At 37.3% G+C, this 25,021-nt stretch overlaps 1 protein-coding gene across 1 annotated transcript in view; it reads left to right on the top strand.

Annotated features, from left to right (window-relative positions):
• Positions 1-25,021, top strand: part of ZEB1 (zinc finger E-box binding homeobox 1) — a 126,755-nt gene that overhangs the window by 84,387 nt on the left and 17,347 nt on the right. Inside the window, exons 2-4 of the mRNA XM_086614988.1 lie at positions 16,642-16,842; positions 22,098-22,160; positions 23,803-23,964. Coding sequence (XP_086471114.1) covers positions 16,642-16,842; positions 22,098-22,160; positions 23,803-23,964 — 426 coding nt within the window. The remainder of the gene's footprint in view (positions 1-16,641; positions 16,843-22,097; positions 22,161-23,802; positions 23,965-25,021) is intronic.

Here is a 25,021-nt window from a genome sequence, read left to right as displayed (position 1 = left end):
GGAGCCCTCCCAGGTGCGTGCCATCCGCCTTCAGGAGCGTGGAGAAGGCGGGCGATGCCTTCTGAGCCAACTCCATTCCTTCTTCAATTCACTTACCTAGTGCTTAGGCTCAAAGAATGGAACTTTCAGATTTCAAGCTCATATTCACTGGAAAATCATCAAAGTCTATATGAAAGATGACACCAAGCTGTGACACCAAGCTGTGTGGTGCCGTCGACACGCTGGAAGGGTGGGATGCCATCCAGAGGGACCTCGACAGGCTGGAGAGGTGGGCCCGTACCAACCTCATGAAGTTTAACCAGGCTAAGTGCAAGGTCCTACATCTGGGTCATGGCAATCCCAGGCACAAATACAGACTGGGCGGAGAATGGATCGAGAGCAGCCCTGAGGAGAAGGACTTGGGAGTGCTGGTGGATGAGAAGCTCAATATGAGCCGGCAATGTGCTCTTGCGGCCCAGAAGGCCAACCGCGTCCTGGGCTGCATCAAGAGGAGCGTGGCCAGCAGGTCGAGAGAGGTGATTCTCCCCCTCTACTCTGCCCTCGTGAGACCTCACTTGGAGTATTGCGTCCAGTTCTGGAGCCCCCAACATAAGAAGGACATGGACCAGTTGGAGAGGGTCCAGAGGAGGGCCACGAAGATGATAAGAGGGCTGGAGCACCTTTCCTATGAGGACAGGCTGAAAGAGTTGGGGCTGTTCAGCCTGGAGAAGAGGAGGCTCCGGGGTGACCTTATAGCAGTCTTCCAGTACCTCAAGGGGGCCTACAAGAAAGATGGGGAGAGGCTGTTCAGGAGGGCCAGTTGTGATAGGACGAGGGGTAATGGTTTTAAAATAGAGGGAGGTAGATTCAGGTTGGATATTAGGAAAAAATTTTTTACCATAAGAGTTGTAGAACACTGGAACAGGTTGCCCAGAGAGGTGGTGGATGCTCCATCCCTGGAGATGTTCAAGGCCAGGTTGGACGAGGCCCTGAGCAACCTGATCTAGTTGGAGATATCCCTGTTCCTTGCAGGGGGGTTGAACTGGATGACCTTTGAAGGTCCCTTCCAGCCCTAACGATTCTATGATTCTATGATTCTATGAAAATGGATTTTGTGCTATCTATAGATGCATGTAGTGGTTAGGAAGGGGTGTGCTTGATTTGGCCACAGGAAGTGACGAGGAAGAGTCCAGGTAGGACTAAAGCGTTAGCAGTGTTTAAGTAGAACTGTGTTCTCTTCTCTGGCATGCTTTTTTCAGTATCTACATGTTGAATTGAGTGGTTAAAAAAAAATGCTTGACTAGGAATCATTTATACACTCAATATTTTCACTACCTAGATAGTGTAAATGTTGTAAGATCTTTCCTTCCTTAATAATAGCGTTTTCTGCTACATAAGTAGTTCAGATAGATAATATCATGTCATTGTTTTACATCTGCTCTGAAGTTCCTGGCTTCGCAAGATACTTTCTTATTCATTAAGACTGTTTTGGAGGGATAGGCTATCTTTCTTCAAGGCCAACAGTGCTGGTTTCTCAGGATGTTATTCCACTTCTTAAGGAAAGCCATTTGAAATAGTTTGCTAGTACATCTGTTAATTTGCGAGTTCATCTAAAGAGTTCTCTTGAGAAGTGAATGAGATTTTCTTTTTTTAATTTAGGCTAGTGCCTAAATTTAGTATTTCTGTGTGTTAGAGTGCATTTGTGAGTCTCTATTCCAACAAGAGGGTCTTGTGTATTCTCATCTTCATTCGTGCAGCACTTTCTCAGTGCTGGTTTGAATCTTCATGTGTCTCTGATGGGAAACAGATGTAGTGTCACAGAGTCAACATGGCTGTGCAGTCCCGGAAGCTCGTGGTGTTCTCTTCTCTTATCTTCTTTGTGAACCTGATTTCTTTTGAAGCATGTGCTAACTATGTCCGTGAAACATTGCAATGGCTAGATGAGAGTTATGCTTCAACATGGGGGCTGAAGAGCTGCTTTGTCCAGTTCTCAGTCCAAAAATCTGAGTATAATTGTCTTTGCAGGTAGATTCAATAGCTATATGTGGACAATTTGTATACAGCAATGGAACAGTGCAAATCCAGATTACAGCTTTAAAGAAGATAACAACTCTACCTTTGGAAGCATCTGTCATAAATTACTTGATCTTCAGGAAAAAATAAGATCTTGCTAAAGTGTACTGTGCATTATCTTCATCGCCTTGTGAACAAAGAGATTAGTGTGGCAAAACATGTTTATTTCCTTAATGTAATGTCAGAAATATCCATTGTGTTTTATTCTGATTTGTATAAATATGCAAAAATTTATTTAAATGTGTACAAATTCACTAACATATGATTTCCATTGTCGTTTTAGCAACGCATGTTATCTTTATGGAATGCGTCTTTTGAAAATTAAACTTTTCCTTATGCTTTGTACTTCCATTTAAACAGGATAAATGACACCTTTTATAATCTTATGTATCCACCTGCTTAAATAGAACACCAGGGAATGTCTACCCTTGAAATCCAGTAGAACAGTGTAAATCCATTGCATGTTTTTTGACTGTCTCTTTATTCACGATATTACACTGCAGTAGGTTTCTGGGAATGATAGCAGTTCGTTATCTTGCAAAATGAACAAGCCACACTTTGAATTTAGGTGGTGCTTTATTTCCCACTTCACACACATAAATTATATAAATGGTCAGTGATTTAGTATTTTAAAAGAATGGAAAATCAGTAATGTGAAAAATCTGTAATGTAAAAATGAGTCTTGTAAAAATATAGCAGATAATTAAAAATTGGAGAGACTTGGAACTTGTCATACCACTCCCAGACAGTAATTTCTACTGCTATGTTTTGGTGCATTACCTGTGAATATAAATGCAAAAAATTGTTTGCATGTCACATGAATATATGTAATAAACTCATGTTATTCAAGCTACATGAAGCAAACTAGGTCATCCAAATTACATACAAAAGCTGTGTTTGTCTACGTTTTAGTATTCTAACATCTCTTTGTAATCTTTATTTTCAGGAAATATGTATTAGGAATATTTGATGTAAGAACCAGTTGTGATAATAGTTTATAATCTCTACAAATTAGTTACCCTGAAACCAGAAGTCAGGACCCATATTTTGAAAACTGAAACCTAGAACACCGTTAAAAATGTTCTTCTGCTTTATGTGAAATTAGAATGAAATCAAAATGTAGCATGTCAGCTTAAAAGAAAATTTAAAAAAAAAAAAAAATCCCTTTGCCTGTGTAAAAAGCAGAGGACAGCCAGGGAGGGCAGTTACCGGAATACTGGAGTGTTTAAACCTATAGTCAGATTAAGTAGGTGACTATTTTGCAGTTGACAAACTAACTCTCTTTCAAGCAGTATGTTTAAGAAGTTACTTAGAGGTTAAGAAAAAATGTTGTGAAATATGAAATGAAAATAATATTATACTTTCTAAATAAATTTATTTCAATAATTTACTAATTTAGATTATGTTCATACAAATCTGTTCGAAGTTGCATAATTTGTTGTTCTGCCCATTAGGAATGAGAAAAGAAAAACAAACTTCAGGGCTTCATAAGACGTGTTTCGTTACAGTGATATCTCTACCATATATATAATTTTCTTAAAGTTGAAGACTTTTCTAATGACAGCTTATGATAGTCATAGAACTTTGGGGGCAAGAAAGAATTGCTGTAACAGGCTACTCTTGTGTATAACGTGGCACTAGGAGTATCATTCTTCTGCCTTGTAACTAAGAGGATCTCCAGACGTTATAAGCCAAACTGGTACTCCTGTATTGCAGTCTTTGTATTATCAATGACATAAATATTTACAGCATGTAAACCTAGGTAATGATGTTATAGAAAATCACCAGTATTATGAAATATATAATATACATTTCTGTAAACATGTCAACTGTGTCTTCCTGAAGAATTAACCTGACCTAATGACACAATATTCAGGCCAATTCAGGCACGTGTGGATACTCTGTAAGAGTAGATACCCATGCAAGAGAGCCACAGGAGTGGAATTATTTCACACAGTGATTGAGTTAGCATCATGGAGTGATTTTGGCTATAACTGAAATTGGACTAACCTGACTTTTTGCATATAATGCTAAAACACGCTGTCAAGTTTTAGAGTATGGATTAAGGTAATTATCAAACTTCAAAATTCAAATTAAGTCTTTAATGAGGATAAATCTAAAGCAAATGTGTTACAGTGGTATTCAATTTCTGCTACAGTTATGAACAGAAATAGAATATTGCACTTTTTTAGCAAGTTGGTCAGTATGAGAAAACTTGTATGTAATTTTGAAGCATGCTACTATGGTGTGTGTCTGTGTTTTATGCCTATATATCTCTTGCATTGAGTATCTCTGTCTTGCTCCAATCAAATAAATTCCTGTAACTGTCCACAGTCTCCCAAATAATTAGTACTCATGGGTACCTAGTACCAATTAATAGTGAGACAATTTTCTGTGGCTCATCTTAAACTTGGTGACATTTATCTGTGTGCACAGGTTAATTTTTACTATAATAATAAATAATCTATTTTTAAAAATCTGTCTCTGAGAAAGCAATTAACAATCTTGCCTTTTAAATACTTCTCTTAGCTAACTTTTTTTAATACGTGAAAAGTTTTATAAAGGAAAAAAATGTCAAATATCTAGAGTAGGAACTATGTAGAAACAATGGGGTCGTCTTATAAATAGAGGATTTTGAACGTACAGCAGAATGTTGCAGTCACCAGTGGGCAGATAATTTTTGAAGAGTAAAACAGACTATGTAACCCGTGAAAATACTTCTTCCTCTCAGCCTCTCCTCGGTTTAGTTTACTGTTTCCAGTTGTTCGGTAATTGGAGGTACTAAAAGATGAAGACCTCGCAGATATTTATACGTCTTGTGCTTAATTTTAATGATCACAACGCTCAGTTGTCTCAGAGGCAGTAAACCATTGCGGCCGTCAGACTGTACTCGGCTGTGAGAGACACCAGTTGGATGTGTAGTTTGGTTTTTCCAGTCTTCTGAGTAAAATGATAGACTACAAAACTATTACTAGTGACAGAAATGCAAACTTACCTGGGATGAAATAGGACATGAGGGAAAAGTTTCTACTTTTTGCATCTTTAATTTGGAGTGGAGAATGACTAGATCATTTCCACCTGCTCAGAATTGGTCCCCACAGTATATTCTTTGAAAATTCAGATTTTTTTAAAAGTCATAAACATCAGGATTTTTTCTATTTTATATTTATATCGGTATAATTTTATGGGACAATTATGTATGTTCTTTAGGAGAAGAAAGATAGGCAGAGATTTAGTTCCTGCCTGTACCTTACATGGCTATCCCTACCTCCTATTTGATATTTTTTTTGTCCACATGCATTTACAAAAATAAATACTTGTTAAAACTTCCATGTTTCATTAGGAGAGGTTTTGTCACCTATAATGAGTGAACACTTTTTTGCATTTTTTGAGGGTGACTAAGGGACAGCATGTAAAATGGGAGAGCTGCAAGAAAGAAGAATGAACCAAGGTATGGCATCTCTCTTGCCGAATGTTTAAAGCTGCAATGAAATTATTGAAATTATTTTTTTCCAGTAGATTTAGAAATAAAAAGTGCTGGAGGTAGATATGGTTCTTTCTATTCACTACTCTTAGTTTTCCTAAATACTTCCTTAAAATATTAAACTTACTTTAAGTTTTTGTAAAACTTCCTGACAGTAGCAGTTGACATGGAACTACACGGATGGAGTTAAGTTCTCATTTGTAGAAAGCTCTGCAACCTTGGCTTGTACAATGGTGGTAACCGGCAACGAGTACAGTTAATTTTCTCATATACCTTTGGCTGTCTTGTTTCTGAATGTTGTTTTTTTTCTTATGGGACCATTTTTAGCATTTCCAAACCTATAAGCACCTCGTAATAATACCATTTTTCAAATTATGCTGCCACTGAGAATTGTCATATTTGCACGTAGAATTTACATCAATCCAGACACTAGAAGGAGAGAATATTCAGACAATAGTTAGCTTTTTCATTAGAAAAAGGACCATCATTTGCAAATCCAATAGAGAAATTACTATTGCAAGTCCCTCTGTCTCACTGAAAGACTGAAAGCCTTCGTTTTGCAAAGCTATACAGCTTCCATTTTTAGCACAGAAGAGCTGCAGAGCAATGAAGAGTCTCAAAGCAGCATGCTAAAAATTATATTTGTTATTTTTCTGAAGTAGCTCTAATAAGAGAAATATTTCAAAATTATATTATTTTTATATGATTGTATAGGTATACATTTCCAAATCTAATTTTAGGTTCTCAAACCTGAAAATATGTATGTGAGTATGTATGTATATATATGTAAACACGTATTTTCCTGTATTTTAAAATTATTATTGGACCAAGACTAAGTACTTGAAATACTTTAAATACTTTTCTGTCTACTCTTTACTTCTCATCTCTGGACTCGTGTCAATTCTACATGCAAATAAATTCTCATATGCGCACAGGAGTTGATTTTAAAGTTGTTTCCCGCCCTTAAAAGTTCTATAAATTTTTAACATGCAGCATTAAGGCACTATTACAGCATCTGGAAAGCCATTCAAAGTGGCATGCATTTGAAGGCTAGGGTTTCTAGGAAAGACTTACATAGATCCCAGTGTACAACTGCTGTGATTGTATTGCTCAGGCAATGGACAGTTAAAACTATAAAGTATGTGGGAAACCTTAAGAGCTCCCACTTGGTGACCCAACGGTCCTCTGTACTAAGGCCTGCTGCTGAGAGGTCTGCCTGTGTAGTTTTGATGATCCTTTCTAATGAGTGTGAAACCAGTGTCCCCAGTTGAGCTTGTCATCTGCAATCTTAGGAGTTACCTAAACACATGTGGTTGCTGTGGTCAGGTCATACGTGGCAAGTATGAGATGATACTTGGCAATGTTCAGAGGTGATGCTAATCTCTACTGCAGATGGGAAGAACCATGCCTATCATCTTAAGATTTTCAAGGGAGTGGAAGAAAAGGTTTTCAGTCAAGAAACAGCCCAAAAGGAGAAGGTGGTGGTGGTCTCTCTTGTACTGGATTATATGTACTGCATATGACTTGTTACCAGCCTTAGAGCTCCAATGCCGTTCACTCATCTTTATCTCTGCACTGCAGAGTACTCACTGGCATGCATGTCTTCTGTGCCATCATTCTTCTGTCTCCCAAAGGTCCTTTTCAAGCTTTCCTATGTTGCTGTTGCAGCTTCTCTGTCAGGATGTTTGTTGGCAGTATAGAGGAATATGGGATTCAATCCATAGAACTTGTCACACAACTTCATCCACTTTCATCTCTGGTTGCTGTTTCTGGCCAGCATCTGTCACCATAAGCTCTTGGCTGTCTGGAAAGGCAACATATAGCTTTCCTTTCAACTGTTGGTATGTCCTTAATTCAGAAGTCTGTCAAGTATTTGATCCCTTCAAAAAATAAATTGTGCAAGAGAGCTTGTAGGAGGGAGGAACAGGCTAGATGACCCAAGAGGTCCCTTCTCTCTACAGGCTGAGATTTTGGTGCACACATTTAATCATTTTTATAATAGAATGAGCAATGGAACGTTTTATCCTTCAGGCTCTGCAGGCAACAAGTGTGTATCCTTTCCAGAGATGTTTTGGCTGCAGGTGCACATCCTTCCATGTCTTAATTCAGATCAGGACTGCGTTTTTTAAGTGAATCTCCTGACTGTCCTTTGATTTGGGAGCATACCTTTTCTTTAAACTAATGTGCCGGGAACACTCTTAAGTGTGTTACAGCCACTAGCAAAAATTTACTCCAGAAGGCCGGACTAGAGATAGTTTTATGAAGAGATCGCTCTGAAACTTGGAGTGTGAACATTAGGTCCTCAGTATCAGCAGCTTCACCATGTATTTCTGTTTCTCTTCCACCACCCTGCCTGCTAGCGTGGGTACAAGCTCGCTCTCCTTCCCATCAGAACCGGCGATTCTTACAAGTCCTTTACAATCAGTGGGACTTGGTTTTGGATCCCTCTCGTGACTCAGTGTTGGGCTCAGCATCCCAGAAATGATACGGAAGTAAAATCTAATGACTTAGGTATGTAGTTTGAGTAGTTTGGGAGGGCTGGAGGGAATATGTATATTCTTCTGCCCAGACCTCAGTCATAGGCAGAGCAGGCAGTTGGCTAAACCAGCTGCCTGCCGGGAGCAGCCGAAGAGGCAGAGATTCCCCAGCTGTTCCCACCAAAGCAGTGGGAGCAGGTGGCAGCAGCAGTCTGGCTCTCTGCTCTCTGCCTTTATTCTCCTTGGTGGCAGAAACTCCACCATGTCTGCCCCACTGGGAAATCTGGAGCTGCTTCTGCTTTTGGGTTTCTAAATAGTACACTACCAAACTGTCCTGTTCCAATGTAATTGCACTTATGGGACAAAGTTAACCCTAAATTGAACTAATGATCAGATGAACAAAGGCAAGCAGCAAAAAATTTAATCCCTGAGGCTGGAATATTTGCCATATTTGCTCCAAGTAGCACTTATGTCAGCTCAGAGTCTAGTGCCAGAGCTGTAACCGTTACCCTAATGCTGGGGAACTGGTCCTGGCTTAGATCATCAGGCTTTGCTCCAGACTTCGCCATATCAATAGAAAAATTCAACACTGAGGGTCAGTTTGGTTTTAATGTCAAATACTAATTGATTTTAAAACGATGATTTAAAATTGACTAGCAGAAAATGTGTATTTACACCGTTGATTTTAATGTGTGTTGTGTAAGCCAAGCCAAACATTCATTCTTGCTTTTGGTACAGCATTTTAGTATGCAGTCCACTTGCAAAGCGTTTATTTTAAGCTCAAAGTTTCTTTGAGTTGACCAGAAGACCAAATAATCCAGTACATGTGTATTGAGATGATTAATATACCTTAGTGCGTATAAAGACTCTTGAATTTATGGTTTTTATTATATTGGAGTATTCAATCAAAATCTGTTTCAAGCTGCATTTGACTGAACATTATTATTCAGTTAAGAGATATAAAAACAGTTTGAAAGAGATTTTTATTAGTTAAAATTATCAAAAGTGTGCTTAGTGCATGTAAATGTTTAGACTTAGATTTTTACAGCAATTCATGTATTTATATAAACACACGTGGGAGATGTAAGTTTGATCCCTTCAGGCAGAGGAAGGACTGAATCTAGTTCCCCTTTTCCTGTGTGAGCATGCTCATATGTGCATACGTCTAAATAAAGAGTAGAGCCAACCTTTTTTATGTAAAATATAGTTCTGTTCAGTTACAGCACATACACTGTTTTTAACCGCAGAATGACTTTTCTGAAAATTACAAGTATGTTTTTAAATTAAATTTAAAATTGATTATTTGATAAACCAATCTCTGGCAGGGTTTTTTTCTTTTTTTTTTTTTCTTGAATGATTTAATTAAGAGTATAATACCATTTCCTCACACTTTCCACATAATGAGATCTCATTGTAATGTATTTTAGCTGAGTTCAACAAGCTGCCTCATGTAATGTGTTCTGCTGCTTCCCCTTCCCTCTGTAATGCTGCTGTGTCATGCTATGGGAAGTCACCCTCCTGCATGATGGAGGCAATAACACAATGAGGAAGCAGCAAATATTTTCACTAAGGGTTGCTGGTACTTGTTTGGGAGATAATGACAGTGTTTGCAAAGAGCCAAGCAGTAGTAAGGCAGATAAAATCATGGGTAGATAAAAGTAAAGCACTGTATGTGGAGGGAGGATGAGGTCCTGTGATGGGTTCTGAGCTGGTTGTTACCATTCAGGGACAGCGCTTCTGGGGTTACAGAAAATAAACCTGTAGTAGTGTTGGTTTAATTACTTACAGCAGTCAGAAAAAGTCCTAGAATATTACTTGTATTATTAGAAAAGAGGTAGAGAAGAAAATAGCACGTTGTTATGCTGCTAATCCATGTTGCATGTGCATCCTGAGTACTCTGAGCAGTTCTAGATTGTCACCTCTCCCCCATGTAAGCAGGGATGCAGCAGAACAGGAGGAGGTCCAGAGAGATGCAGCAAAAAGATCAATGGAACAACTTCTGTAGGAGTAACTAGTGGACAAGGACTCTTCATGTTGGAAAGGAAGTCTGTGCAGTGAAGTGTACGAAATCATTAGCAGTATAGCAAACACAACTAGGGGGAATCTAGGGGACACCCCCTGAATCTGGTGCAGAGCAGGTTGAAAATCAACAGAAGAAACTCATTCTTCCCGCGACAAATAGCTGTGAAGCCACTTACCTGAAATACCGTGGATGCCAAAATTTTCATCAATTCAAAGAGTAACTAGACAAATTCCTAGAAAACAAGGATATTAGGTATGAAGACAACATGTCTCAGTTAGGAATTCCAGGAGCCAAAAACTACTGGAAATCAGTGAACAATTTTAGGAGAAGCATCAACATATGCCTTCCCTGTGTTTCTACTTCACATGGTAGTGTGATTCTGTATATATTACTGCATGTAAGTTACTTATTAATTTCAAATGTATGTATTAAACTGAAAGGAAAAGTGTGAAAAGACCGTAAAGGTCTAACTTTTACTAAAGATACTGGGCAGCTTATCAGCAAAGAGGCAGAAGTATGACATTCCATTCAGGAGTAGCAATAAAATTAATAGTATGCCCTACAATCTAAATATAAAATACTGAATGCTAAATTACTGGGTTTCTGCCTTTGCAATATGTTTTGCTTAAAATATTTTTAAGGCTAGAGCAAAATAATATGTAGGTGCAGATTTTCAGTTGAGCTGACAGAGAGTAAATGGTTTCTAAGAGATGATTGTAGGCTGTCAGAGCAGAAATCCGTGAACCAAGAATGCACTTCACAGAGCACAGGAGTTGTTGCACTTTGTAGAATGAAAGGTTTATTTTCTAACGGTATCTTGAATAAGTTTTCAAAATTTATTATTATAACATGGAAGAGGGATTGGAGGTAGGATTTCTAAAATATCAGAATTGCTCACACCTGTTCTAGACCTCCAGCCTTTTCAGTATTGAGATATACATACTCACACACAACTTAAATGTCTTGGTTACATGTGTCCAAAATTCTAGGGAGTTTGTGTTAACTCAAAAATTCCAAAAAGTTTATTTTTTTCTTTGGAAGTAGGTAGGATGTCAGATTAAGTATGCAGAGGTATAAAAGAGGCAGGTGATAAGAATGTTGGACCAGACTCTCCATAAAAGACTGCGACCACTGGCAAGTACTGAAGAAAAGATCGTAACAGATCAGGTTCAAAGCATCCTTTCCTCTGTACGCTTCCAGATCCTGGTAATGCAAAGTAGAGATTACGGATTAGTTCTGTTGAAGCCTGTCCTCTCTTTAGTGCAGTGCTGTACTGTTGCCACTTGATCTCAAATTATTCCAATACATATTCCACCATATACTTTTTCTTATTTTTGCTGAGATCAGTAAATTCCTATCAGAATTTCAGTGATATGAACTTTAGTGGATCGTTCTTTGTGTTGGGAATGGTAAAGTAAACTAGCTGCTAGCTTTCATGTTGTCTAATGATTCTGAGGGCACATCTGGACAGGGCAGTGATGAGAGGGTACCTGCTGCCAGCTTTTCGAAAAGCTTTCCTTCTATTGCCACCCGGGTCACTCACCTTTTTAGGCACTCTGCCATTATAGTATATACCATGGAAACAGCGAGTCCTATAGTCTTTCATCTCTGCAATATTAGTCTTCATCTTAAATTTTCTGGGTTTATGGATTTTAAATCAGAGAACTGAAGATTCTTTTCCTTTTAAATAGCGTGTTTTAATTTGAATAGACATATGTATCATGATTTCCTAGCTGTATTCAACGAGCAAAATAATGTATTCCTCTGTTTTAGCTCTTTTAATCACTAATTCCATTTGAAAATATTTCTTTTTTAATTAGAGTTGCACAACATCACGTGTTCTCTGCATTTAGGACTGCAAAAATCCAGAAAGCAAAGCGCATTTTCTGCCATCCATTTTGCAGTCCTTGCTCTTAGAGCAATGAAAGCTTGAACTACAGATGCTTATTTATTCTTTAAGAATCAGGATACTGTAGCTAGAAAATGAGCAACAGGAAAGACATAATTATGGTTCATTAGTTGTATTTTTCATGTATTGTTTTTTAATGAATGCTCCATCTTTATTTCAGAAGATATATAGTAATGATATAAAAATTGATTTTTATTGAATAAATGTTTAGTCTTCAGTGTCATTTGTAATACATGTATTGAAAATGAAAATGGAGCCACCTTTTCTATTTATCTGTGAAGGTAAAGCTGAAATTAATAATGAAACTGTGTAGTATAAAAACGTACATTTTTATGCTAAAGTTACATACTATAAGGTGGACAGAATACACCCGTATGTCTGTTATTCGTCGTATGTGCTTGTCTGGTGCCCTGTTTTCAGAGGCTTACAGCCATGGTTCATGTTCTGAGTCAGACTTCACTTTTACAGTTTGAGATAAGATTACCTTCAGTGGTCTGCTGCTTCTCCCCTGCTGCTGATGGCCGTCCCTGGAGTGGCAGTGGCCAAGGGTGACGTAACCTCTCTAGCCATCCCTGCCTTTCACAGAGCAGTATCTCATCGTGGAGACATTGATTGCTGTTTGTGCCGGTTTTCTGTGATCCAGGCTGAATTATTTTGTTTAGATAGTTGCTACTTTTAAATTACATTAGCTAGACGTAAGTGTTACTGAAATTCTGAAATATTTGTAGTTACTTCATTGGAAAGCTGTTCTTCTGAGTGAGGTTTTACATGTGTGTTTTGTTTTCTGCATGGAATATTTGGCCAAATTAGAAGCCCCTTGAAGTCATCATTTATGTACATTCAATTGAATTTCTTTCAGAGGTTGTAAGCAGTAGTCTCTACATATTGCTTTTGTATTGAGTATATGTCAATCTCTATCCAAAAACGTTTAATTAAATGTATTCCTCCCAACTTCAGCAGTTGCTGTGGTGCCAGACATCAAGCAAGGCTAGTGAGCTTGTTGCCCTCTTCTTTCAGTGGTGGCTATTCTGAGGGAACACCAAGGACAAGAGGAGAAAACACACAAAATGATATGCAGATAGAGAAGATCTGAATTTGGCTCTAGCATTGAACTGGAGAAGGGAGCTGGGGGAGGACAGTTACCCCTAGAATTGGATGCTGGGTGCCCTAGTGCCGGGTTTCTTTAATGTCTTCAAAGAGATATGAAATGTATAGACAAAACCTGTCTGAAGCAAAGACAGCAGCCTGCTACTACCTTAGTCTTGTAGGGCACCAGGAGCAGATCTACATTGCTAAAGCTAAGCTTTGCAGCTGTGCAGGCATCAGTATGGTGCCATGTAATGGGATTTTAATTTTAGTTAGCTGAAAATACAGTAAAGTACAGGGTTTCATTGTTTTTTAACTATCGTTTCCATTAAAGAATATTAATACATTCTTTGAAATCAGACACTTGACTTTCAAAGTCGAGCATTCAAAAAAAGTTGGAAAATGTCAGAATGAAGATTGCTCAAACTGTTTTAATTTGTCCCTTGCATGTATGCATAACGATAAGATCTTTAATTATGTGATCACATAATTTCCTCACAGGAGGAATGGTGCCCAGAGAATGAATCAGGGGTGTTTATTAAAGGAAGCTGTTGTCTCCAGAACGCTTGCCTTAATTGCGGGGAAGTGTAGTAATTTAAGTAGAGGGCTGCAGGAATCAAAAGCACACTCTCTAAGGCATTTGAAAGCTCCACTGCAAGACTGGATTTGATTCTCTCTCTCGAGGAGTTTTTATGTGATTCTGGAAGGTCACTTATTTTGGAGGTGATGTCTGTGTTTCAAGTTGCTGTGGCATGGTACCTGGGCTCTGAGCACAGCTGTGTTTGGAATGAACACAAGTGCGCTTTAAGTATATAAAATGCTGCAAAAGTACAGTCCTCTGAAAAGTAAGGCCTGAAATGCCTTACACTGATGTGGCAATGCCAGGATTGCCGAAAGAATCCTCTGGTTTTTAAGTAGCCAGTTTCTTCTCTGTAAAATGGAGATACCATGTCCCTACTACAGTTCAGTTAATTATATTTTGAAGCATTCCTACTGAATGCCATTTGGGAAATTATATATTATATATAAAATAATATAATTATATAATATACAGTTGTAATATATTGTATGTAAGTATCTATTATATATAATATCTTGTATAATGTATGATATATAATGAGGAATCCCATTTTGGCTAACATCCTATGATTGAGGAACTTTGGGAACGCTACTGGCTGATGGGGATAAAAAGAATGCTTAATCACTTCACAATCTGAAAAAATGCGGCAGGATCTTACAAATACTCAGTGCACGCCATAAAACTGAGTGTTCCCTGCGTATTTGTCATCACTGCCCTAGATGAGGCAAGGATCCTGTAGAGGAAAAACAGCATGTAATCACTTAGTTAGACTTGCTTATAGATATATGAATATTTCCATCATTTTAAGTGCTCAGCTTTGTGCTGTGTTTGGTGTGTGGGTTGCCTGGCCATCCCAAATGTGCTGAGTCCTTTTAGATGCAGGTTTGACAGTTTATTTTCTCCAGACTACCCAAAACTCTCTGTAAGAGGAAAATGGGAATGGTAGAGCCAGATCACTTGCTGATTGTGTTGCCTTGTTGACAACTGATCTTCAACGGAAGGAAGCAAAATCCCAAAGACCATTTGTTCCTCACTTTTTATGGAGGACCAGGAGTTTTTAAATTTTGTTGAGTTAGCACGAGTCAGTGTAGTGAGAATGTACACAAAAAAATAGAGCCATAATGAGTAGATTATATTTAAAATTTTAAAATATATGACGAGGAAAAGAAGAGACAGGTTTTCTCTGTAAGTGTTACAGCATCGCTTATAGTACCTATTTTTACCTTGCAAAATCAGTTACAGAATATAACGTAAATATCAATTTATCAATTTAAATGGACCAGATACTAGTATTTAGGCAGTTTGCCCAAATTTTTTGTCTTAGAAGATGTCGATACCATGAGTAGCGGGATGTACTAGATTTTTCAAACAACGCTATGTGTGTAAAATATGGAAACATGGAATGATTGTTTTAAATTCAGAACACTCTTTTTTTCTCATGCTTCTTGGGGGATTAGATGAGACATTTTTCTCCTGAACTGAGAGGAAATTAGATAGTAGCTTGTCGATTCATAATGTTACTCACTTTCCCTGCTTAAATACATTTTTAAATGACTAGAACACCTATTTTAAAATAAGCTAACTTTAGAAGAGCAGGAGTCTGGTTTGCTATTTATCTACCTTAATAGGCAGGATTTCACTTGAAAGAAGCAGTCTGGCTTCTCATGTGCTAACAGTGACAGGATGCAGGTATCATAAAGTAGCATGATTATATGCCTTCCAGGTATAATTCTGATAACCACTGAAGGAGTGCCGTGGCCAAGACACGTCTTGTTAGTTTATTCATTGATAAATTTATTCTCTTTCTTAAACTGTATTTTGAAGCATTTCAGTAAGAAGTTAAAACTTGGCAGTAAAGAAGTAATACATATATAGATCTTCCATAAATGTTTAATAGTTTAACTTCAGTATGAGTCACAGACATTTCAACAGATTGTGAAAGTCGTTTTTTTTCTTAATACATAATCCTTACAGTTGGAAGTGAAATGACCATAAGTGATCTTTTGTGCTTACAGATTTGATAATTTTAATAATAATCTTCTCCCTTATGACAGAATCATATATGTCATCATGTAATCCTTTGTCTACAAGATGCTGACAGTATGTTCTCCAGGCTGAAAAAGTAGTAGTATTACCTTTTCATGGTTGCTGGGGAAAATGTTATGTGAGATTTCCTTTCTAAGTCACCTATGAGATTTTTCCTTTCACATTCATCCTGCTGAGACTTTAGTGTGATCTTCAGGTGTAACTACAACAGCGTTTTACCTTGGATCAGGAGCACTTTGGCCCTTCTGAATCAAATTTCCTTATTGTTACCGTTTGTTGCTGCTTGATTACAGAGCATGAGGGTGGCATCAGTTAGAGGAAAAGCCAACAAGAAGATGGGCTGGTTTAGCACAGCTAGCTTGCGTCACTGCAGACGAGGGCTTGATCTGTGGGACCAGATGCAGCGACTGGGCTGGTGTCTCTGGAGTGTGCTCAGCCTGGGGTCACTTGGACCTCAGCGCCGGTTGTTTCCCTGCAGTTTTGTTCCAACTGTACTCCGCTGATTGCTGTATCCTCATTATACACGTCTGTCTGTAACAAAACATGCGGTAAATGTTGTTTATCAGTATTAAGTGTTTCGTAGATTATTGAGCAGCCCAATCATATTCTTAAAGGAAACTTACAGTAATGCTGATATCCAAATTGGAGTGATCCGACTGGAAGCCTGATGCTTTGGTGTGGCGCAGAAGACAACTCTGGAGTTGTCTGCTGCCTTTTCTTGTGCAGCCTTATGAGGGGTGTGCAGAAGTGAGAGGTATCGTGGTTCCTAGTAGTGATGGAAGCCCAGCAGCTGTCAGATGTCTCCTTGTGTGCTGCCATTACATCCTGGTTGCTCACAAGCCCCTGCTATCCCCATATGGAAAGAAGAAATAATGTGACTCCCTAGAGATACCCCAGATATAGCATCTAACCTGAAAGCTTTGAACCTCCATGCTGTAAATTAAAAATATATCGATCGGTCTTTTACTTTTTGTCTGTCCACAGTCACCAATTATAATAACGTGGTAGAAGCAAACTCAGATTCAGATGATGAAGATAAATTGCATATAGTGGAAGAAGAAAGTGTAACTGATGCAGCAGACTGTGATGCTAGTGTGCCAGAAGATGACTTGCCAACAGACCATACAGTATTACCAGAAAACAGTGAAAGAGAAGGGAGTACAAACAGTTGCTGGGAAGATGAAGGTATGTTCTTTTTCACTTATGATGCTATGTAGAGAAACATTTCTGAAAAGGAGACTCAATAGAATTATTTGGTCACTTTGTTACTGAAATAACGTGGTATTCATAATCAAAGAAGACATTTTCTAACATTTATTGTAATATATTTTATATTCTTTATTTAAAATTTGAGGCAGATTTGGAGGTGTATTCATTCCATTTGCATTGTTAAACAGGAACTTCAAATCTGCGGACGCAGCATTCTCAAGGCTGATCAGAGACTAGTTACTTGCTTTTAATTTTTCCAAGTCTTTGCATGGCCGGTCTCTGCCGTAGCTCCTGGTAAGGTTCAGGGTTTGCTCCGCTCGGGGAGTAAGCAGTAAGCCAAAAACATGAAACAAAATAATATTCAGATGTAAATTTCTGCCTGTGAGCTGCTTTGGCCTTTTCTTTTGTAAAATATTGCCAGAAAAAATAATTTTTACATTATTAGTTTTAGAATAGGTTATCTTACTCATAACAAATCTGTATTTTGAGAACGCTGGAAGGAGGTAAATGTTGTACATACTATGCAGCGGCTTTAGAAACTGAAAATTTGAAGCAATCAGGAAATGGACCTTTTTTACTGTGGAATCAGATACTGAGTTTTCATAATACTGCACAGCATGCTTACGTTTGAGCCAAATTGGGATAAATGCATAAATTAGTGGAATTTATTGCGGAATTTGGCCTTAATCCCCTACAAGATACGGAATATTTTCTGTCATATCCCTGTTTGTGTCTGAACTCCAGCCACAACTCTTTAGCATCCACCTTGTTAAAACTGGTGGTTTAAAACAAATTACATGACCTCACATCTAAATAAACAGAAAGCAATCATATGGTCCCTAACTGCAGTCCAGCTGAGAGAGAACAGCTGAGAGTTCAAAGAATAGCATCAACGCAGCCTGTTTTTACATAGCTGCTACTGCCAAGGTATGCTGTGCAGGGAAATGAGTATTTTGGAGCTCAATTATTAGGTAGCTAATTTTCTTAGTTCTCCGATAATATCTTTGCTCTACTGCAGGCTCTAACTATCAGGAGTCAAAGTTACGTAAAAATGGGCTGTATGTAGACTATTTCTTGAACCTTTCAAGCATAGATGTAGGAAACCTGAAATATGTAGTGAAGAAGAGCATTGGCACACAGAGATACTGGGTCAAGACCCTTTGGACTGAATGTTCACTGGAGGTGTACCTACAGGTAGTCACAACAGTGTCTTGCCCCAGACAACATTCTAGAGTTTTTCAAAGCTCTGGACATGTGATGGCATTTTTTTTTTTTTTTTTGATTCCTTATTTCAAAGGTACCATATTTAACCTTTTAAAATTTGTTTACTAAAATGAAGCATTTGAACCAAAGTATACTGTGATTGTAGAATCACAATGTAGGCAATATTTTCTCTGCTGGGGTCACTGCTTGCAAAGATAGACTTTTGCCAGTGTTTAGACAGATAAAAGATTAAGCAATTGCTATACAGGCTTGCTCAAACTACCATAAATTTCTTCTGTAAAAACTATGTGTACTGAAGCCTCCTTTGTAGCAGTCTGGAGGGTTTTTTATTTGATATAAGGGGTTTTGTATTAAATTGTTTGAATTTCTAGTGATGACTACATGTGAAAAATGAAGGCTACGTTAGGTCTTATGAAGCTTTGATTTGCTAAGTTAAAGTACTGTTTAATTTTTTACAGCTTTCCTAGAAGGAAAGGTGTGAGCTCAAAATCATACCAGCAGTCTTGGTTGCACGTTAGAAATCTGGAGAGAGGCATATTGAGTATATCATCTCTCTCATCCAGGGAAAGGTGCTGGAGTAGGTGTCCGTGCAACACTAATACCATCTTCAGGTCTGGTGATTATTTTTAGAAAACATACACTAGAGCAGTGTAGCAAGTTGTGTTTCATGGGTAAAGCAGTACTGAAAGTTCTTGGGTTTCGTTGAACTTGACAGTATGAGTTTTTAACATATTTATTCTGTTCACAAATGCCCAAGAATAGAAACAACACACGTAACATTTCTTTATCAGATTAGTTTCCTTCCGTTTCCAGTCATTCTAACTGAATTTCTAAAAGACCTTTGAAACAGGTGTTTTAAATATAAGGTGTGTATCTCAAGAGGTTTAACTGAAACATTCATATGGGTTTGGAAAAGTGAACCACGTGTATCCTGTACAAGTTGCTGGCAGTGTGCCAAAGTTCTTGTGTGCAGTGATTCTGTAATATGACTTTTCTTTTTTTTTGCTTTAAAAAAGCAAAGTTTAAACTTATTGACTTATTATATTCATACACTTGAAAAACATTATTATGTATTATAAGTATTTAGCAAATCTAGAGGTCTCAGGCTTGGAACAAATACATCTTTGAAAAATTGAAAAATTTAAAAAATAGTCCAGACTTTGAAATAACCTTTACAATTAATGAAGTTATGGTTTATATTTAAGCTCTTCCTGGAACTCAAAAATTTCCTTTAACTTAGGTTGAGCTTATGTGCTGTAAAATGGATTGTGTTCTTTCAGTGTGGTGGGTTCCTCAGGAAGATTGCTGCGCTATTTTGTATTAATTTCATTTAGGAGGAAGACTGGAAAAGTGAGGCATCTTTTTGATCAACTCAGCAATACTGTAAGCTGTATATAGTGCCTGTTACACACGAGTTGTATATCAGAAAATTACCTCTAAAGAATTTGAAGTAGAAACTCTTTTGATGGTCTTTGGAATTTATTGCCTTCTCTGATGGCAAGACTGCAGTGGAAATTTCAGGGAAGTTTGTCTTTCTGCCTACAACCAGAATTTCCATTTTGCTAGTGGTTTAAATTTGGTCAGTTATCTTACCCCTGCAGAGATCTTTACAGTCAGCCTATGACACAGTGATAGTGTCATGCATGTTCACTGCCAGTACACGCTGTTGCCTGTGATCTGAAAATCATTCGTGTTTAACCCTAGGAAGTACCACCATATCTCTAAGGAGCTGCTCATAAGCAATGATGAGATACAGAGGTCCAAGAACACGTTTTAGAATTATCTGGTGTGTCCAGATGTAATGCCAAGATGGATATTCATGCCCTAGATGCTTTTTGTGGAGACCTGTATTTAAGCAGTCATTCAGCAGGTAGCTCAAATATCTTCTGGAATTCAGAGCTGTGATTTCTCCTTGGTGTAACAGTGTCTTAAGATCTGTTCCCTCATCATCACATCCCTTCCCGTTGCTTCCCAGCAGCTGTCTTTGCAGCATGGTAATTGGGCTTCTGAGGGCATAATTGCCAAGTTGCTCTCCTATGCTGACCGGTCATAGCTAACATTATGTCTTAACATTTTTCAAATTATGAATTATTCCTGCAGCATTAAAGAAGATCACCCCTTGTGGAAAAGAGCTCCTGCCTGTCTTTTACCCCACATTTAGATGTTGGGAAGAGACAGTATCAAAAAGAGCTTATGATTACTAGGATTGAGAGAGTTTTTAACCGAGATTCATCAGTAATGCCATAAATTCCTTGACATTACCTTGGGAAGCATATCTTCTATTTGTACTGAAGCCAATGGAATTTGCTAGAGATGCTATAATTTAGATTTGTATTAGTAATAACTTACTCATATTCCCGTCTTCCATAGAGCCTATTTCATAATGAAGAAAAATCACAAACTCTTTTTAAAGAAAAATAGTGGGTTTACATCATGATTGTTTTTAAGATATTAAATTTTGGATTTAAATTTGTATTGCATGCGGTCATCCATCTTACAAATTCTGAACCAAGTCTGTTGTATCATGAGCCAAAAATACAATTAGTTCAAAATCCAGTATTGACCAATAAAATATGAACTGTTTAGGGCGTTTTTTTAGATGACAATTAAAATTAAAGTAAGATTTAAGAGTTACAGTTTCCTTTTAAGTATATTTCTTGTTTGTGATTGTCTGCAGTTATAGTTTCCATATATTTTGGGTCTGTGGGATTTTATCAAAGTAGACAGAATTGACCATCTTTTCCTTTAAGGAGTCCGGTTTTATTGGAGAACTTAGAATTCTCCTAGAATTTATCATTTTCTTTGTAAAGAAGAAATTGGCTTCTCCTGTAATGAAAAAGATGGAATGTTCCGGGATTTTGACTAGCTAAACTAAAGAATTTTTCCCTGCACTGAAGCAGAGTGAAATAAGGTAAATAAAAGTGCAGCAATTGCCATTTCAGACCATAGCAGTTGTGTAGTCCAACCTCCTGCATCATGCAAGAGTCTTCTTCTGCAGTGTAGCTCTGAAGCGTCTAAGGTTTCCATAACAAAATTGTGAAATAGTGGTTTAATTTCACGTATATTAGCATAGTATACTACTGATAAAGGAGTGGAAAAACCAACATAGCTTTCCTAGGCGTTCCTACTGTAAGCCAGTTACTGGTAGAAATGGCAGCAGTGGCCTTTCTAATCGGAACTTCCCGGTCCAGGCTACCCAGCGAACGTAAGTTAGGAACAATTTGGGCCATTTATTGATTTGAACCAACAACCTGTAGTGAGTTAAAACTTCCATGCTGCATCCTTGAATGCTGCAGCTCAGCAGGAGCTGGTGGAGCTTCGGAGGCAGGTGGGCTCCATGGTGTTAGTTCTGTGGACTTCTGGTACCTGCGGACTCATACTGGATATTATCATTGATACATGAAACATTTTTGTAGTGCACAGTTGATCTGTAGTGTGGAGCATGTGTTTAAAATCCTTGTTTGTTTGATCAGTCGCAGCATATAAGTGGTTTCTAGACAGTTTACAAGAAAGGACGCATTAGGTAGCTGTTCTCAGACATTACTAGCGAACCATCAATCATTTCTGAAAATTGCTAACTGGAGAAAATAATGTAAACGTATTTGGTTTATGATACTCTGGTTTCCAGAAATAATATTTCTGTGTATCAGATAGCTGCATTTGTAGATAGGATTATTTAAGTAGCTGATTCTGAATTTGCTGTCCCTGTCTTTACCTTTCTTCAAATAATGGTTAGTGTTGAGTATTACTTCCTTGTAGGATCTCATTTCTTTAATCAGCTGAACTACAAAGATATTGTACATATTAAATGCTGCTGAACTAGTGTGGAATTCATATTTTTGAAAGATCATTGTGTTAAAATGCAGTTCTTCTAAACAATACGGAAACGGGAAAAAATTGCTGAAGAAATAAATATATTATGTTGGTGGTGGTGTGTGTGGCTTTTCTTTGTTGTGTTTGGTTTTTTTTTTTTTTAAATATTCATTCGTCTTTTTGCACTATTTCAGCTGGAAAAGAAACAAAGGAAATCCTGGGGCCTGAAGCTCAGACAGATGAAGTTGGATGTACAGGTATTTCTTTGTTAATCTGAGTCCCTTATTCATAAAGTGCTATTGAATTTTGACTAGGTGACTATCCTTCTGATATCTTTGAAGTTCTCCCACCTCTCTTTATTTTAACTGCTTTGATTTTCCACACTAGAGGTCTTATGTTGTAAACAGTGTTTTAGCTGAGGAAGAATAGCCTGAGCTCCTTTCAGATGTCCTGGGCACGGAGTTGTAGATGACCAGTGACACAGGTCAGTCCTCCCACGCAAGGACTGACTGCAGCACCACGTCTCCCAGTGACTTCAGAGCAAAATGAGGAATAGCACAGATCTTACACATAGTTGTGTAGAATACAACTACAGGTCAATAGGTAGTCTTTTAAACTAATAAGGAATATGCCAAAATAAATTTCAGCTAATACTGTATATTATTATCAGCTCCTCTGTAATGATTATGCAGAAGGCAAAATAAAATGTGTCTCTTCGGTTTCAGAATCAAACCAAAACAGATGCTTTGTTATTTTGTTATTTCTCTGATTGACAAAAAATTTAGCATACAGCCCATCCAGCTTTTTAAAAGACTTTTATATGTTATTTTTAAAAGCCCTTAACACTAAATAGTTAGATATTATTGGTGTAAGCCTTAGTAGAAAAACCAACCAAACAAAAAACAACCTAAACGTAGATATGTTAAAAATGTAGATTCACGCATTCTTTTTAATTGCTGTAAAGTCGGGTCTCCCCAGACAAGTATGAAGAACTACGTTATGTATTACATTAGTCTATATATGAGAAAGACTGTCTCATGTCATAAAAAGATTGTGTCAATTTGTAAATTGAGTATGTGACTTCACACTGAAAGATGAATCGTAAAACTTCTCCTTCCTATTGAAAATATAGCTCACATTATTAATCGTGGAAGAGATCTGTCATGATTTAGTGTGCTGCAGGCAGAGCTCTCACAGAATGTTCCACCATGGTAAAAATAAACTCTGTCAACAATATGTTTAGGCAAATAGCTTCTAGCAAATAATTATCGTACAAAACATTAAGTAAAATATTTATTGTTCACTAACTTTAAAATACAATTGTTCATTGAGTATTTTCTTAAGCTGGAAAACGTTGAAGGATGTTAACTGGATCTGAAAACTTTTTGATACCCATTTCCAGTGTCGGAGAGCAAGCTACCTGAAGTTCAAGTTTGCTATGTGTCAACCAGCCAACGAAATACCTTCTGGGATTGTGCTAATGAACAGGTCTTAAATAACATTAAAAAATGTCTTGAAGGCAACAAATGGACTTTTGCAAACATAGGAGCTGAAAGTGTAAGCTGGCCCTCAAATGACAAGGGCTAAATCATGATTAATATTGCATTTAAGATTTTTAGGGAAGTTGAGAGAAACAGATAAATCTGAAATGATAAAAATGCACTGAGTTAAAGAAGCAAACTGGTTTTAGTCAAATTTTTTAATGTCATTATGCCACTGATTCTCTGTTTTAAAACTTGACATATTCCTACATCTTAAAGGGCTTGACCTATACTAGTAGTTGTAAAAAGTTTTGAAATCCTTGGATAGAGGTTGATTTGGAAATGTGAATTACTTAATCTCATTTGTGTTCTTTTTAAACTCTTCATTTCATATCTCGTATCTTGTTTTCACTCTTAGTAAAAGAAGATGAATGTGATTCTGATGCAGAAAATGAACAAAACCATGACCCTAATGTTGAGGAATTCCTTCAACAAGAAGATACCGCTGTTATCTATCCTGAAGCACCTGAGGAGGACCAGAGACAAGGCACGCCAGAAGCTAGTGGTCAGGATGAAAATGGTAAATATGCCACCAGTTCAGTTCTTACGAAACAGATTATACTAAGTAGCTGACCCAAAAGTTCTGTTGTACTTTAGAAGACAATGCATACGCGTGTAACTTTGGAAAAAAATATTTAAAATCTTAGGGAAATAAATATGAGAGGATGGGATCATCACGCAAAAACAGTACTACTTGATTTTATGAAACAAGATGTTCACTGGGGTTCAATTGTCTGGGTACTTAAATGATAACTTCCAGTAACTGGAAGAAAAAATTCAAGCTCTCATAATCCATTCACTAGCACTACATGAAAGAATGGAACAAGCATTTATTAAATATAATGGGACTGAAGCAAGAGAGTGTAGTTTTATGTAAGAACAACTTGGGGGGAGTTATAACATGTTTCTTTTCTTACAGGAGTTCTTTTATTAGGTAGCCATTCTATCACTGGCTTTAGGGTTTTTTCTGAAAAGACAGCTGTGAAGAAAAAAGAAACATTGTTTATACAGAAATGTTTATGTAAAATAAAATACTGACCTGTTGTTATTTTTCTTAATGGAAGCCGATTAAGAAATTTGGACTTTCCAATAGACTTTGAAAATATTATTTCATAATGAAATGAGAAAGTTTTTTATTATTATTACTTTACTCTTAGCTGCTTTCCTCCAGGTTTGTAAGTTTGTATGGTGCAAATCAATGCACCATTGTAGTTTATTATTTTTAAATTACTCAGAAACAAATAAGTAGCAGCATTTTAGATTTTAAGTAGATGTCTTTTTTTCCTCTAAGGACATTTCATGCTTAAAATGTTCTTCTGAGTGAGACGAGAAGTCATGCTTTGTTCATTTCTTCATCATAAAACACATATTTGAAGGCAAAACCTTCAGACTGGTTTTGTGTTCTGTGCTGCTTTCTGAAATGTTCAGCTTTGATAGTCTGTGAAAACTGCATTTTCAACCAGATTGTGTTCCTTTATTAAGTATTTAAGATTTTTCAAAAGAAGATAACATCCTGCATAAAGGGTTAGGAGTAGTCACGTTCCAGTCATTTTAAAAAATTTACATAATTGAACAAA

Source organism: Tauraco erythrolophus, chromosome 7, assembly GCF_009769465.1.
Source record: "Tauraco erythrolophus isolate bTauEry1 chromosome 7, bTauEry1.pri, whole genome shotgun sequence".
Classification (NCBI taxonomy): Eukaryota; Metazoa; Chordata; class Aves; order Musophagiformes; family Musophagidae; genus Tauraco; species Tauraco erythrolophus.
Note: the sequence above shows the minus strand (reverse complement) of the source record. Positions and strands in the feature narration are given on the sequence as shown.